Genomic DNA, 15,188 nt, shown 5'->3' with positions numbered 1-15,188 from the left:
ACAGTGCCATGTTTTCATCTTGTGGCAGATGGTGGAACTATTATTTTTTCAGCATTTTCTGAATGTGTCCCAATTAATGAACGTAACTACGAAGTTTCAGCATCCTGCAATGTATAGAACCTGCACTGCAGCACTTGGAACACCATCAGTTTAATTATTACCAACCGGTGCTAACCTCACCTAATTCATTTACATCTGCTGTCCACTCTCTTCGCATGTATTAACTCACTGACCTATGTACCACGTTACTGTTTTTTTATTTATTTATTTTTCTCTTTAATCTCCTTGTGTTTCCATGTCTGTTGTGTTGGCTACTGTGGGAGTCAGTATTGACACAAACAAGGAAGGAGAGGAGTAGTGATGATCGGTGGCAGGAATCCAAAATGATCTGTACATAACACTATCAAATTAATAGAACTCTTTATTTCTTAAAATGAAAGAAACATAACTTCTTGTTAAGATGTTGCATGACGTGCTTGTTGTGCCTCCTACATGCAATAAGGCAGGTGCAGGAAGGGGGGGGGGGGGGGAGATAGGAAGCAGGAAGTTAGGTAGTGTGAAGTGTTGGGATCTCCAACTGGGACTGATGCTGAACCCCTGACCATGCACCGACATTCATCCTGCACTCTGATGGGAGCATCAGTTGTAAAACCCCAAAAAGGTGCCTGCCCTCTTCTTGACCTGGTCCGAGGAAAATCGGACAGGGCGGCGATGATGATGACGATAGTGCCGAGTCCACGGCACGATCTAGGAAGTTGAGCTGCTGTGGCGGCGAAGGCAATGGGTCCAGCTCCATTGGCTCCACAGGCAGTGCTGAAGAGGCAGCTGGGGACGGCTGTGCCAGCTGCAAGATCCTGGGTGGTTGCGAATCTGAGGACACAAAATTGTTGAAGAATCTCGCAATTGACAAGCACAAATCTGGCCCTGGTGGGGGCATAGTAACCCACTAGGATGTTGAATTAATTCATGGCAGGGCCCAATTTCATAGAATTGTTCCTCTCTCCCAGTGCCTAGAGCAACCAAAAACTGAGAAGAATAGAGTTATTATGTGCAAGGCAATAATTGCAGAGCAGTGGGAGATGCTGTGTGCTGTGGTAGGTGCAGCAACTGGAACAGCATGCGGTGGTGCTGGCCATGTAGAAGCTCCACTGGCAATGGACTGTTGCAGGGCAGGGAGCAGTACGTTGAGAGGAAGAGCAGCAGTGTTTGCTCTCATTTGTGGGGGTCACATAGTTTGTTCATTTGTTGCGTGAACATGACAACAAACCGTTCAGCCTCTCCGTTTGACTGAGGGTGAACTGGAGCACTGGTAAGGTGAGTAATACCATTGGTTGATGAAAATGAAAATGTTTAATGTCCTGAGCCATAAACTGTGGTCTGTTGTCTGTAACCAACACTGCAAGCAAAACTTCCTAGCAAAAAGTAGATGACGAAACCTGAATGATACTAAGCGAAGTAGTCAAGTTCATGGGTGCTGCAAACAGATATATGCTAAAAGAGTCCACAGCAATAAGCCAGTCAGTGTTCCAAAAGGGACCAGCAAAGTCAGTATCCACTTGTTGCTATGACAATTGAGACTTTGGCCAAGGTGAAAATATTTGTCATTGGGGCCATAAATTTTCAGCACAAGTGCAACGTGGGTCTGTTATCTGTTCATGTGGGTCTCCATATCGGGCGAAGTACAGTGCCGACGCGCTAACTGTTTTGTGCATATAATTCCCCACTGTCTCTGGTGGAGCAATCACAACACATCCTTTTGCAACACTTTAGGAATAAGCACATGTGATTGTCCAGAGTCATTTAGCGATAGAATCACACCATGTTGTACAGAGAGGGTATGCCAATGAGCCAAGTATTGGTGTGCAAAAGAATTCTGACTGTTTTCACTGAAAAATGCTAAGAATTACAGATGTAGTGCAACAAAAGGTTCAGTTCAGTGTCTGCTTCTTTGGCCTGAGCAATTTTCACATAGTGCAGTGGAAAAGTCTGTAAAAGTTCAGTGTTCTGTGCATTGATCTGACAGCAAGATGCAGCAGTAGCATCAAATTCCGAATCCGGAAGGTGAGGAAGGACATCAGCATTTGCATGTTTCATCATGGCCAGTACAGTATTACATACTGATTCTGTGACAGTAATAAAGCCCAGTGTTGCAGCCCAACATTGCAGCTTGTGAACCGTGTGTGACTGAACAGGTTTGGACAGATGAAACAAAGACTGAAGTGGTTTATGGTTCGTCACTAGGTAAAACTTCCGACCAAACATATAATGATGAAACTTTGCCACATTATAGATAATAGCGAGTACTTCCTTCTTGATTTGGGAAGAGATACTTTGGGTCCTAATCAATAATTTGGAAGCATAAGCAATCAGCGTGTTCTGTGAACCAAATCTGTGCAAGAGGACAGCTCCGATTCCATATGAAGAAGCGTCCACTGCCAAAACCACAGACTTAGCGGGATCAAAATGAACAAGGCATCTGTCACTCAACAAGGCATTTGTAAGTTTCTGGAATGCAACCTGACACTCTTTGGTCCAAACAAAAGGCACATTCTTATGGCACAAACGATGTAACAGAGCTGTTATCTGGGCTGCGTTGGGTGTAAACCGGATATAGTATGTCAGCTTCCCAAGAACTGATTGCAGGGGCAGGGATTGAAGGGGATGAACACCTTGGCTATTTAGAACGTGGCCTAAGTACTGAATTTCAGAATGAAAAAAGGCACATTTGTACAGGCAACACTTCAAACTTGCAGTTGAAAGCACTTGAAACAGTGTACCAAGATTACGGATATGTTCCTCTGGTATACTTTTACCATCATATTGTCCAAACAGAATGGAGCTTTTCCAGTAAGCTGTTCTAAGTAGCGTTGCAATATGGTAGGCGTGGAAGCATTGCCAAAAGGTAAATGCAAAAATTAAAACAACACTAAATGTGTGTTGACCATAATCGCTTTCTAAGATTCCTCATCTAGCGGCATTTGCAAATGTGCATCACGTAACTCAATTTTTGAAAAAATAATGACCTGCACCAAGCCTGACCATTAAATCATCAGAGCGAGACAATGGATAAGTATCAATTATTGTTTGTGGATCCACAGTGGATTTAAAGTCAACACAATGACAAAGTCTTATAGAAGGCTATGGTAAGATTACTAAGGGAGAAGCCCATTAACTAACCTGGATAGGAGCAATAACACCACTGTCTTGCCATTCTTTAAGTTCACTTGCAACATTGTCTCCAATCGCATGAGGGATGGGACACGTCTGAAGAAAACATAGGTTGCACATTGTCCTTCATTGTAAAATATGCCACAAAATTATTTGGTCTGCCAAGTCCTTCGGAAAATAAATCAAGAAACTCCTCAATCAATTGAGTAACACAGTCTTTTGGGTTGAAAGCAGGAACAGAAAGTACATTGTCCTGAATAAGAAAACCAAACAAATCAAATGAATCTAACCCAAAAATATTTTTCACAGTCCTACAACTGCGAAATTGTAACTGTCACTGTTCTGGTGTGAGACTGGAATGTAGCAGGTAAACTACATGCACCAAGCACTGGAATATGCTGGCTGTTATACACAGTAAGGTTCATGCAAAATTTTATCCATATTGGCAAGCCTAGCTGTTGGTAAGTGGCACAATTAAACAATGTAACAGAAGCGCCAGTGTCTTAACTGAAGTTTCACACAGTGCTTGGCAGTGACTAAGTTCACAAACAATTTGTTTGACTGTTGTTGTACAGCACTTGGATGGGGTGAAGGCATGTTCTGAATTTGATCGTTACTAATACCGGTAGCTGGTTTAGAAAAAACTACATTCACTGAGTGAGAAGGTGCTCTGCACTTATGAGAGCTAATGTGGGTAGAGTTTTTGTTTTCTGTTGCAAGCACGGAGGCTGTACATGACCTGACTTTCCACAAGCAAAGGAAATCAGCTTCCATGAAGGGCAGTTTTGTCATTTATGCATGGAAAAGCAGTGGGGACATGATTTCACAGGAGACATATGCATTGACACTTGTTTACTCTGTCCATCCCACGGTGGCCTGTTTTCACATGGTGGTTGGTCGCAAGGCCATACGTGTTTGTCAGTTTGCATTACACTGCAGATGGGAGCTACCGCAAAGTTTTCCACGGCACCATCACACTAATCCTGATGTTCAATAATTTGTAACACTTGTTTGAAAGTAGGATCAGATTGTAGAGAATTTGTTCACAAATCCTACTGTCTGGCATATTGTATATAATTGCACCATGAATCATTGCATCACTATAGTACTGTCCACAGCTACCTTGAGAATGACACAGTCATGATAAATCCTGATGTTCAGTGACCCACTGACAGTGTGTCTGTTCTCACTTTTTCCCTCAATAAAAAGACATTGTAATGAGCTGCAGCAATATGTACTTGGTCCTCATAATACTTAATGAGGGCAGAAACTAAATCTTCAAAAACTAGCAACTCTGGTGTACTAGTCAGGAATAACTTCTGAGCGAGGTGGTAAACTCCTGTGCCGGGAGTTGACAAGAAATAAGAAAGTTTCAAAGTACCTTGCACTTGATGTGTAGCACAGTGAACCTTGAACTGAGCATACCACTTGTTCCATTCCCCTTGTTCATTGAAAACACAGAATGGATGAATACTTGGAGGCAGTGCTGTAGATGTGGCTGGCGATTGTGATGGAGTTAATCCTGGAATGGTTTGTGCATTAATGAGCTACTGGACTGCCGTAATCAGCTGCGACTTTTGTTGGTTTCGAAACTGAATAAACTGCATTAGATTAAAGCCAGCAGCAGCCGGAGGCATAGGTGCAGGTAGTGTAGGATTGAATAACATTAGGGATAGGCTACAACCCTATCTCATTCCCTTCTCAACCACTGCTTCCCTTTCATCCCCTTGACTCTTATAACTGCGATCTGGTTTCTCTACAAGTTGTAAATAGCTTTTCACTCCCTGTATTTTACCCCTGCTCCCTTCACAATTTCAAAGAAAGTATTCCATTCGGCACTGTCAAAAGCTTTCTCTAAGTCTGCAGATGCTGTAATGTACGATTGCCTTTCCTTAACCTATCTTGTAAGAGAAGTCATACGTAAGTATTGCCTCACATGTTCCTACATTTCTCCAGAATTCAAACTGATCTTCCTCGAGGTTGGCTTCTATGAGTTTTTCCATTCTTCTGCAAAGAATTTGTGTTAGTATTTTGCAACCATGCCTTATTAAACTGTTCAGTTCAGTAGTATCCACACCTGTCAGCACCTACTTTCGATGGAATTGTAATTATTACACTGTTCTTGAGGTCTGAGGGTATTTCTTCTGTCCCATACACCTCTCTTACCAGATGGAAAAATTTTGTCGTGACTGTCTCATCAAAGGCCATCAGTAAGTCTGGGGGCCTTGTTTTGACTTATGTCTTCCAGTGGTCTGTCAAATTCTTCTCATAGTATTGTGTCTCCCATCTCATGTTCATCTATGTCCTCTTAAATTTCTATATTATTGCCTTCAAGTTCGTCTTCTTTGTATGTACCTTCTATATACTCCTTTCACCTTTCAGCTTTCCCTTCTTTGCTTAGGGATGGTTTTCCATGTGAGCTCTTTATATTCATACAGCTACTTCTCTTTTCTCCGAAGGCTCCTTTAATTTTCCTGCAGGCGGCATCTGTCCTCTAGTGAAATGTGCTTCTGAATCCTTAAATATGTACATAAACCATTCCTGCTTAGCCATTTTGCACTTCCTGTCAATCTCTTTTTTTTTTTTTTTTAATGTTTGTATTCCCTTTTGCCTGCTTCACTTGCTGCATTTTCATATTTTCTCCTTTCATCAATTAAATTCAGTATCTCCTGTGTTATTCAAGCGTTTCTGCTAGATGTGTCTCTTTACCTATTTGATCCTCTGCTGCCTTCATGATTTAATCCCTGAAAGCTACTCATTCTTCTTCTACCATATCCCTTTCCCCTATTCTAGTCAGTCATTGGATAGTTCTCCCTCTAAAACTCTGTTACCTTTGGTTCTATTAGCTTAGCTAGGCTCCATCTCCTTAATTTCCTACCTTTCTGCAATTACTTTGGTTTTAATCTACAGTTTATAATCAATAAATCTTGGTCAGAGTCCACATCTGCCCCTGGGAATGTCTTGTTGTTGTTGTGGTCTTCAGTCCAGAGACTGGTTGAATGCAGCTCTCCATGCTACTCTATCCTGTGCAAGCTTCTTCATCTCCGAGTAACTACTGCAACCTACATCCTTCTGAATCTGCTTCATGTATTTGTTGCTAAGTCTCCCTCTGATTTTTACCCTCCACGCTGCCCTGGAATACTAAATTGGTGATCCCTTTATGCCTCAGAACACGTCCTACCAATCAATCCCGTCTTTTAATGAGGTTGTGTCACAAATTCCTCTTCTCCCCAATTCTGTTCAGTACCTCCTTATTAGTTATGTGGTCTACCCATCTGATATTCAGTATTCTTCTGTAGCATCATGTTTCGAAAGCTTCTGTTCTCCTCTTGTCCAAACTATTGATCATCCATGTTTCACTTCCATGCATGGCTACACTCCATACAAATACTTTCAGAAAATACTTCCTGACACTTAAATCTATATACAATGTTAACAAATTTCTCTTCTTCAGAAACACTTTCCTTGCCGTAGCCAGTCTACATTTTATATCCTCTCTACTTCGACCATCATCAGTTATTTTGCTCCCCAAATAGTAAAACTCATTTACTGCTTTAAGTGTCTCATTTCCTAATCCAATTCCTTCAGCATCACCTGATTTAATTTGACTACTTACCATTATCTTCGTTTTGCTTTTGTTGATATTCATCTTATACCCGCCTTTCATGACACTTTTCATTTCATTCAACTATTCTTTCAGGTCCTTTGCTGTCCCTTACAGAATTACAACGTCATTGGCAAATCTCAAAGTTTTTATTTCTTCTCCATGGATTTTAATTCTTACTCCAAATTTTTCTTTTGTTTCCTCTACTGCTTGCTCAATATACAGATTGAACAACATCGGGGATAGGCTAAAACCCTGCCTTACTCCCTTCTCAGCCACTGATTACCTTTCATGCCCCTCGACTGTTTTAACTGTCATCTGGTTTCTGTACAAACTGTAAATAGACTTTCGCTCCCTGTATTTTACCACTGCCACCTTCAGAATTTTAAAGAGAGTATTTCGGTCAACATTGTCAAAAGCCTTCTCTAAGTCTACAAATGCTAGAAATGTAGCTTTGCCTTTCCTTAATCTATCTTCTAAGATAAGTCGTAGGGTGAGTATTGCTTTGCGTGTTCCCACATTTCTGCGGAATCCAAACTAATCTTCCCCAAGGTTGTTTTCTACCAGTTTTTCCATTCATTGGTAAAGAATTTGTGTTAGTATTTGCAACTGTGACATATTAAACTGATATAGTTTGGTAATTTTCACACCTGCTTTCTTTGGGATTGAAACTGTTATATTCTTCTTGAAGTCTGAGGGTATTTCGCCTCTCTCATACATCTTGCTCACCAGATGGAAGAGTTTTCTCATGGCTGGCTCTCCTGCCTGGGCTATCAGTAGTTCTAATGGAATGTTGCCTACTCCCGGGCCCTTTTTTTGACTTAGGTCTTTTAGTGCTCTGTCAAATTCTTCACACAGTATCACATCTCCCATTTCATCTTCATCTACGTCCTCTTCCATTTCCATAATATTGACCTCAAATACATCGCCCTTGTATAGCCTCTCTATAGACTCCTTCCACCTTTCTGCTTTCCCTTCTTTGCTTAGAACTGGTTTTCCATCTGAGCTCTTGATATTCATACACGTGGTTGTCTTTCCTCCAAAGGTCTCTTTAATTTTCCTGTAGGCAGTACCTATCTTACACCTAGTGATGTATGCCTTTACATCCTTACATTTGTCCTCCAACCATCCTTGCTTAGCCATTTTGCATTTCCTGTCGATCTCATTTTTGAGACTTTGTATTCTTTTTGTCTGCATCATTTACTGCATTTTTATATTTTCTCCCTTCATCAATTAAATTCAATATCTCTTGTGTTACCCAAGGATTTCTGCTAGCCCTTGTCTTTTTACATACTTGTTCCTCTGCTGCCTTCACTATTCTATCTCTCAAAGCTACCCATTCTTCTTCCACTGTATTTCTTTCCTCTGTATTTGTCAGTTGTTCCCTAATGCTCTCTTTGAAACTCTCTAAAACCTCTGGTTCTTTCAGTTTATCCAGGTCCCATCTCCTTAAATTCCTACCTTTTTGCAGATTCTTCAGTTTCAATCTACAATTCATAACCAATAGATTGTGGTCAGAGTCCACATCTGCCCCTGGAAATGTCTTACAATTTAAAACCTCGTTCGTAAATCTCTATCTTACCATGATATAATCTATCTTAAATCTTCCAGTGTCTCTAGGCCTCTTCCACGTATACAGCCTTCTTTCATGATTCTTAAATCAAGTGTTAGCTATGATTAAGTTATGCTCTGTGCAGAATTCTACCAGGCAGCTTCCTCATTCATTCCATACCCCCATTCCATATTCACCTACTACTTTTCCTTCTCTCCCTTTTCATACTGTTGAATTCCAGTCCCCCATGACTTATAAATTTTCGTCTCCCTTAACTATGTGAATAATTTCTTTTATCACGTCATACATTTCTTCGATCTCTTCATCATCTGTGGAGTAGTTGGCATATAAACTTGTACTTCTGTGGTAGGTGTGGGCTTCATGTCTATCTTGGCTACAATAATGGGTTCACTATGGTGTTCGTAGTAGCTTATCCATGCTCCCCTTTTTTAATTTATTATTAAACGCACTCCTGCATTACCCATATTTCATGTTGTGTTTATAACGCTGTATTCACCTGACCAGAAGTCTTGTTCCTCTTGCCACCAAACTTCACTAATTCCCACTATATCTAACTTTAACCTATCCATTTATCTTTTCAAATTTTCTAACCAACCCACCTAATTAAGGAATCTGACATTCCACACTCCGATCTGTAGAAGGCCAGTTTTCTTTCTCCTGATAACGATGCCCTCCTTAGTAGTCCCTGCCCAGAGATCTGAATGAGGGGGGGGCTATTTTACCTCCAGAATATTTTACCCAAGAGGAAGTCATCATCATTTAACCTTAAGTAAAACTGCATGCCCTTGGGAAAAATTACGGCTGTAGTTTCCCCTTGCTTTCAGCTGTTCGCAGTACCAGCCCAGCAAGGCCGTTTTGGTTGATGTTACAAAGCCAGATCAGTCTACCATTCAGACTGTTGCTCCTACAGCTACTGAAAAGGCTGCTGCCTCTCTTCAGGAACCACACGTCTGTCTGTCCTTTCAACAGATACCCCTCCGTTGTGGTTGCACCTATGGTATGCCTATCTGTATCGCTGAGGCACGCAAGCCTCCCCACCAACAGCAAGGTCCATGGTTCACAATATAAAATCATGTTCTGAAAATTCTGTCCTACCTTCCTATGATCAGTCTGAAACCTTACAGTGACCCCAGGTTTCTTCCAGATATACAGCCATCTTTCATGATTCTTAAACCAAGCATTAGTGATGATTAAATTATGTTCTGTGCAAAATGTTACCAATAGGCTTCCAGTTTCATTCCTTTCCTCATGTCCATATTCACTACAATTTTTACTTCTCTTCCTTTTCCTATTATTAGATTTCAGTCACAATTAAATTTTGATCACCCTTAACTGTCTGAATAATTTCTTTTATCTCAGCATGCATTTCTTTAATCTGGTCACCATCTGTGATTTGACAGTCACAAATTACTGGTACCAAAATATTACAAGAAAACATAATTCACAGTCAGGTTACATTTTTAATTCTTAGAAACATGTGAAAATGCCACATAAGTATTAGAGACAGATCAACGCAGCTGGTAACTGGGGTGAGGAACATGATAATTTGTGTGTCTGAAAAGTGAATGAATACTGTTTCTATGTGTTTTTCATTTGTGGGTATTTTGAAAAAGTGTAACTGTGAATATGTTTATTGGCAATTTCAGATGAATGAGAAGATATTTTTTATTCTTTTGAAAGACATAAAGGCAGGTGAAGAATTAAAAGTATGGTACGCCCCTAATTATGCTGTTAGAATGGTGGCATCTGCTTATAAGATTGCTCTGAACACTAGCTCTAAGGTAAGGAATAACAATTCTCATTGTTTCATTTGCTGTCTTATATCTCCTTAAATTTTTAAATGGTTGTGACTCCTCAAATAAACTGTTCCCAGTGTCTTTCAATGAAACCGTTAAAAGCATGTTTCACAAATAAATTGTCATTAATATCTGCAAACATTGAGACAGGATATGTTATCCCCATCTTTTTTGCACCTCTCCCTCTCCCTCTCCCTCTCCCTCTCCCTCTCCCTCTCCCTCTCTCTCTCTCTCTCTCTCTCTTTCCCTCCCTCCCTCTCCCTCTCCCTCTCCCCTTTCTTCCTTCCTTCTTTATTTCTTTTTTTTTTTCTTTCAGATAAGTGTAAAACATGGTGTCAGTGCCAAGTGACAGGTGTTAATTTACCAGCAGATTTTTGTTTGTTTGCTGGTTACAACATGATGTCTTCTCACACCCACCTAATAAGATTGTTCAAAAGTCGTGTGAACTAAGAAACTTTCCATGGTGTTTGTTTGACAAATGTTACCTTCATTTGTGATAGCACAAAATTGCTTCAGATTCTATTGAGTACCAACTTTTAATTATTTTCCAGTTGCATGATTAACTTGTGAACATTGAGTCTTAATCTTAACAGCTTAGTGAAATATCAGTGTCAATAGTACTTGTGAGTATCTAGAAACTATCTAATCTACATTTACTAATGGACACAGAAGTAAATTTCCTGTCAAAATTGTCTACCATTAAGTTCTGAGTAAGAATATTTTAATTTGTTGTAGCAAAATTCTTGACTGTATAGCTATCATTTAGAGACTTACAGCAGTAAAACTTGTTCTGTTCACATTTTATGTATCTCTGTTATATCTTTCTTAAATGATATCCTCATCCAGTTTTGCATCTTGTACCCTTGCTTTGGCACTTATTGGTACATTTATTTTCATGAACTCTTGTCTTTATGTAGAAATATTACTTGATGCACATGGTTAGGCTACAGATCCTATGACCCATGTCCATGGCTGCCTTTGATTGACATGCTGAGAGGCTCTAATGATGTGGATGATAAGAAGCGGTGTGACGTTGGATTACAAGCAAAATTCAAACCCCTCTCACATCGGTTGACTTACTTGATCTGCACAGCTGATCTTCTTCTCTGGATTGCCGGCTCTGTCGATCCCCAAAACCTTCTTCTCCGAAGTATAATGCTGGTTACGAGAATTTATAAACTCTCTATTTTTTAAATAATTTAGTACTCGAAGAATACTTTTAACTCAGACATAGTATATTTCAACTTCCACAGAGAACAAATTCAATATTTCTCACATCAATATTTGAATGTTTATAAGTCAACCAATTCGTCTCACGTTAGACTTGATAAAATACATTTGCAATAGTGTAGTTTTTACAACCACATAATTTATGAACATGTCTTGCTTCTAGCAAGTCCAACACATGATTTATAATTAACAATTTTTCAACTGTTCTTCTTTTTTCTTGTTACCCTAATCACTGATATAAAACACCATGAGGTACATAAACATTCCTTGTTCTTCCAATTTGACTTCTGTGGCACAAGTGGCAAACACTTGTCGATGCCGTTCGACCGTCGTGTCTATTTTGTGCTGTGACTCCTTTCCAGCCTGCACACACAAACATGTGTCGCACAGTATGTATGTTCTCTCACACTTATTTTTAAAAATATTGTGTGTTCGAGATGGTAGAAAGACGAGTGGTTCTAGAATTTACGCGGAAATTCTCGATGCGCTACATATCCCTCCCCTCAGCTCGAACACGCGATATTTTATACATACTCATTATGTACATTAGTATTACATACAATAACAATTCATAATTCCATGGTATACATTCTACATTCTTTTATTAACTGTGCATAACCCTTTTATTTACTATTTAGCTTTTCTTTTTTCATTTTACTTTGATTGTGAAACGGGAGTATTTCACTCGGTGTTGGAGTCAATTCTTTTTATATCTAGGCATCATAAGGACTTAGGTTTCCAATCGTGAACTTCAGGTGTTCATGATACTTGAGTGTTTTATTCTTTATTCTAATCCTTTGTACTGCTTCTTTCGTACATAATAGTCTCATTATTTATAGACTGTTTGTAGTCTGAAGGAACTCTGAGCAAATGAAAGTGTTCTTTTCGACACTTATAAACTCACATAAATCATAATAATGCTAATGGAATATTGAATTCAAACTTACCAGAATAATTCCTATTAAATGTGTGACTCCTGTCACGTTACTGTCCTTTTGCCCTAGGATCAGTACCTATATCTTACAGGTGGGTTGACCCTATGAGTGCACTTACTTCTTCCATTTTGGTAGTACACCCTTTTTGAAACATCCCTATTCATCAGGCCACAGGTTGTTCTATCTCCATGTAGGAGATGCTGGGTATGCCCCCTTTATCCATTATGAGTACGCCTCATGGTCCATTGCCCTAGTATACATTTTATGTACACTACAATTAAATATTTCCTGGAAAAAATAAAAGTGTATTTCACACTTCACACTCACTTCTTAATACTTCATTTGATACCCTAGAGTCCTGCTCTACTTTTCAACTTCTGTAATTTTTAGTAAATACCATGTCTACCCATATTATTCAACTCATAGTAGATACTATGTCTACACCTAATGATCAAGTCCCACTACTCTATGACTGATCACTCCATCAGAGTATTTGCTACACTGACTTTACATAATTAAGCGTCATTATTAACTCCAATCTGGCTTGCGTTCTCCTTCATTACTCATGCCTCCTTATGTATAATCATTGTAAAATCATCATAGTTTTTCTATACTTATGTATATATATGATATGAAATCATCATAGTTCTCATGTATGTACACACACACACACACACACACACACACACACACACACACACACACACACACACACACACACACACACACACACACACACACACGTGATGTAGAACCGTCACAATAAACAACAGTGTGTGCATATTTCCTGATGTACACATGCCTTCCCCCTACAACACATGACGATTCATACCTCCCGACAGGTGACAGGTTTCTAGTTAGTAGTTTCACTGTTTGTGTACTTTTATATCTTTGTGTGTATGATGATAAGTGTTTGTGCAGCCAGATTCTTTGACCTTCTTATCTGGAGATAAGTTGTAGGTAATTGGAAACCATGGAGAATATGAAGGACTTCTGTGATAGAAGTAGATGAGTATAGAAACGGGGAAAAAATAGGCAGGTACTCAAACTAGAAGTAAGAAAGGAAAAAATAGAAATGGTTGCTAAGATCAAAGAAGAGAAAGAAGATAGCCCCAAAGACAGGAAATCCTTCGCACCCCTCCTTCCCCAGGATCCCTACCTCGCCAATACTTGAGTGAGAAGCTGGAGGAGGTATGGTGTTAAATAGTCTCCTACAGAATGGACATATCTTAGCAACCCCTATGGAATGGCAAATGGTGAAGAATCAGTCACACTTGTTTGGGAGGGTTGTTTGAAAGGTGTGTTGTGTGTTCTATGTTAGCCATGATTTATATGTTGGTGTAAATCATGTTTTAATCTACAATATCTACCCCTTCCAAAAATTATACAAACCCTCCCATTTACATCACATTTTATAAAAGGTTTCAATATAATGGAAGGAAACATTCCACGTGGGAAAAATTATATATAAAAACAAAGATGAGGTGACTTACCGAACAAAAGCGCTGGCAGGTCGATAGACACACAAACAAACACAAACACACACACAAAATTCAAGCTTTCGCAACAAACTGTTGCCTCATCAGGGTCTTTAAATATGTCTGCTTGTGTCTGTATGTGTGGATGGATATGTGCGTGTGTGCGAGTGTATACCTGTCCTTTTTTCCCCCTAAGGTAAGTCTTTCCGCTCCCGGGATTGGAATGACTCCTTACCCTCTCCCTTAAAACCCACTTCCTTTCGTCTTCCCCCTCCTTCCCTCTTTCCTGATGAGGCAACAGTTTGTTGCGAAAGCTTGAATTTTGTGTGTGTGTTTGTGTTTGTTTGTGTGTCTATCGACCTGCCAGCGCTTTTGTTCGGTAAGTCACCTCATCTTTGTTTTTATATATAATTTATAAAAGGTTTAAAATATTCTATACCAAATAGAAAATTATGCACTACTATAAAATAGTTGTCTAGTTAGTCACTTCATATTATCTTTTATACACACATAAAATCCTCTATTCAGTTTATGTCATCTCGACATCACTCTGTTTAAATAGTACCATCATATTATACTTTTCACTAAAATAACATTCTGTTCGTTTCATTTCATGTCTAGAGATCACTGTTCATTCGTGATTTCTTAAGTTTTCTACTTGACTGTCATATCTGGTTTCCTACATACTAAAATTATAGGATAGTTTAAGATTTTAGGAATAGATTATAGAACAGATTAAGATTTGAAGAGAATTTGGTGCAGGAAAACTAACTTGGAAGAAACACTGAAAACAACTCGGAATCCAACGGTCGTCACTCTGCCCGTTAACTCAGATTGTTAATGTCCCTGTGGGATATACAACTTTATGTTCTTTACATTGTATTTTCCCTTCTCTGATCCAGTTTTAGGATCTACTAAGAATAAGGCTGTGGGATGTATTACTGTTTGTATTGAGTAAGGTCCTACATATTTCTGAAAAAAACTTGTGTGTGTCTTTCTTCAGGGCAGAGCTCTGAAGATGTTGTTTTACCAGAACTAGGTTATCAACCTTGTACTGAGGTTCAACTGCTTTCTCATCCATTTACTTCGGAATGCATAAACGCCACCATTGCAATGTTATACTATCTCTCCAAAATAAATTATGACCCATAATTTTCCACTTCCTTGCTTGATTAGGAGGCGAGGAATTCCTAATACACATAGCAAACATCTTGGTAAAATAGGGATCATGATGTATGTTATCTGTTACTCTTTGTGCCATCTCTTCTACCCTGGTATGTGGATACTCTCCTGTTATAAAATTAATCACAAAAATTGTGCTGGATCCTTCTGTATGTTTTAAATCTCCCGTGCCTATAGGTAACCTAGACAAAGCGTCTGGTAGAATATTCTCAGAACCTTTTA

General features: G+C 39.3%; 1 protein-coding gene across 4 annotated transcripts in view; it reads left to right on the top strand.

The window, feature by feature from the left end:
* Positions 1–15,188, top strand: part of LOC124774108 — a 261,535-nt gene that overhangs the window by 85,403 nt on the left and 160,944 nt on the right. For all 4 annotated transcript variants that reach the window (XR_007015127.1, XM_047249456.1, XM_047249457.1 and 1 more), the window contains exon 5: positions 9,992–10,126. Coding sequence is in view for 3 of the 4 variants with exons in the window: in XM_047249456.1 (XP_047105412.1) it covers positions 9,992–10,126 (135 nt within the window). In the remaining variant the exon portion in view is untranslated. The remainder of the gene's footprint in view (positions 1–9,991; positions 10,127–15,188) is intronic.

Source organism: Schistocerca piceifrons, chromosome 2, assembly GCF_021461385.2.
Source record: "Schistocerca piceifrons isolate TAMUIC-IGC-003096 chromosome 2, iqSchPice1.1, whole genome shotgun sequence".
NCBI lineage: Eukaryota > Metazoa > Arthropoda > Insecta > Orthoptera > Acrididae > Schistocerca > Schistocerca piceifrons.
Note: the sequence above shows the minus strand (reverse complement) of the source record. Positions and strands in the feature narration are given on the sequence as shown.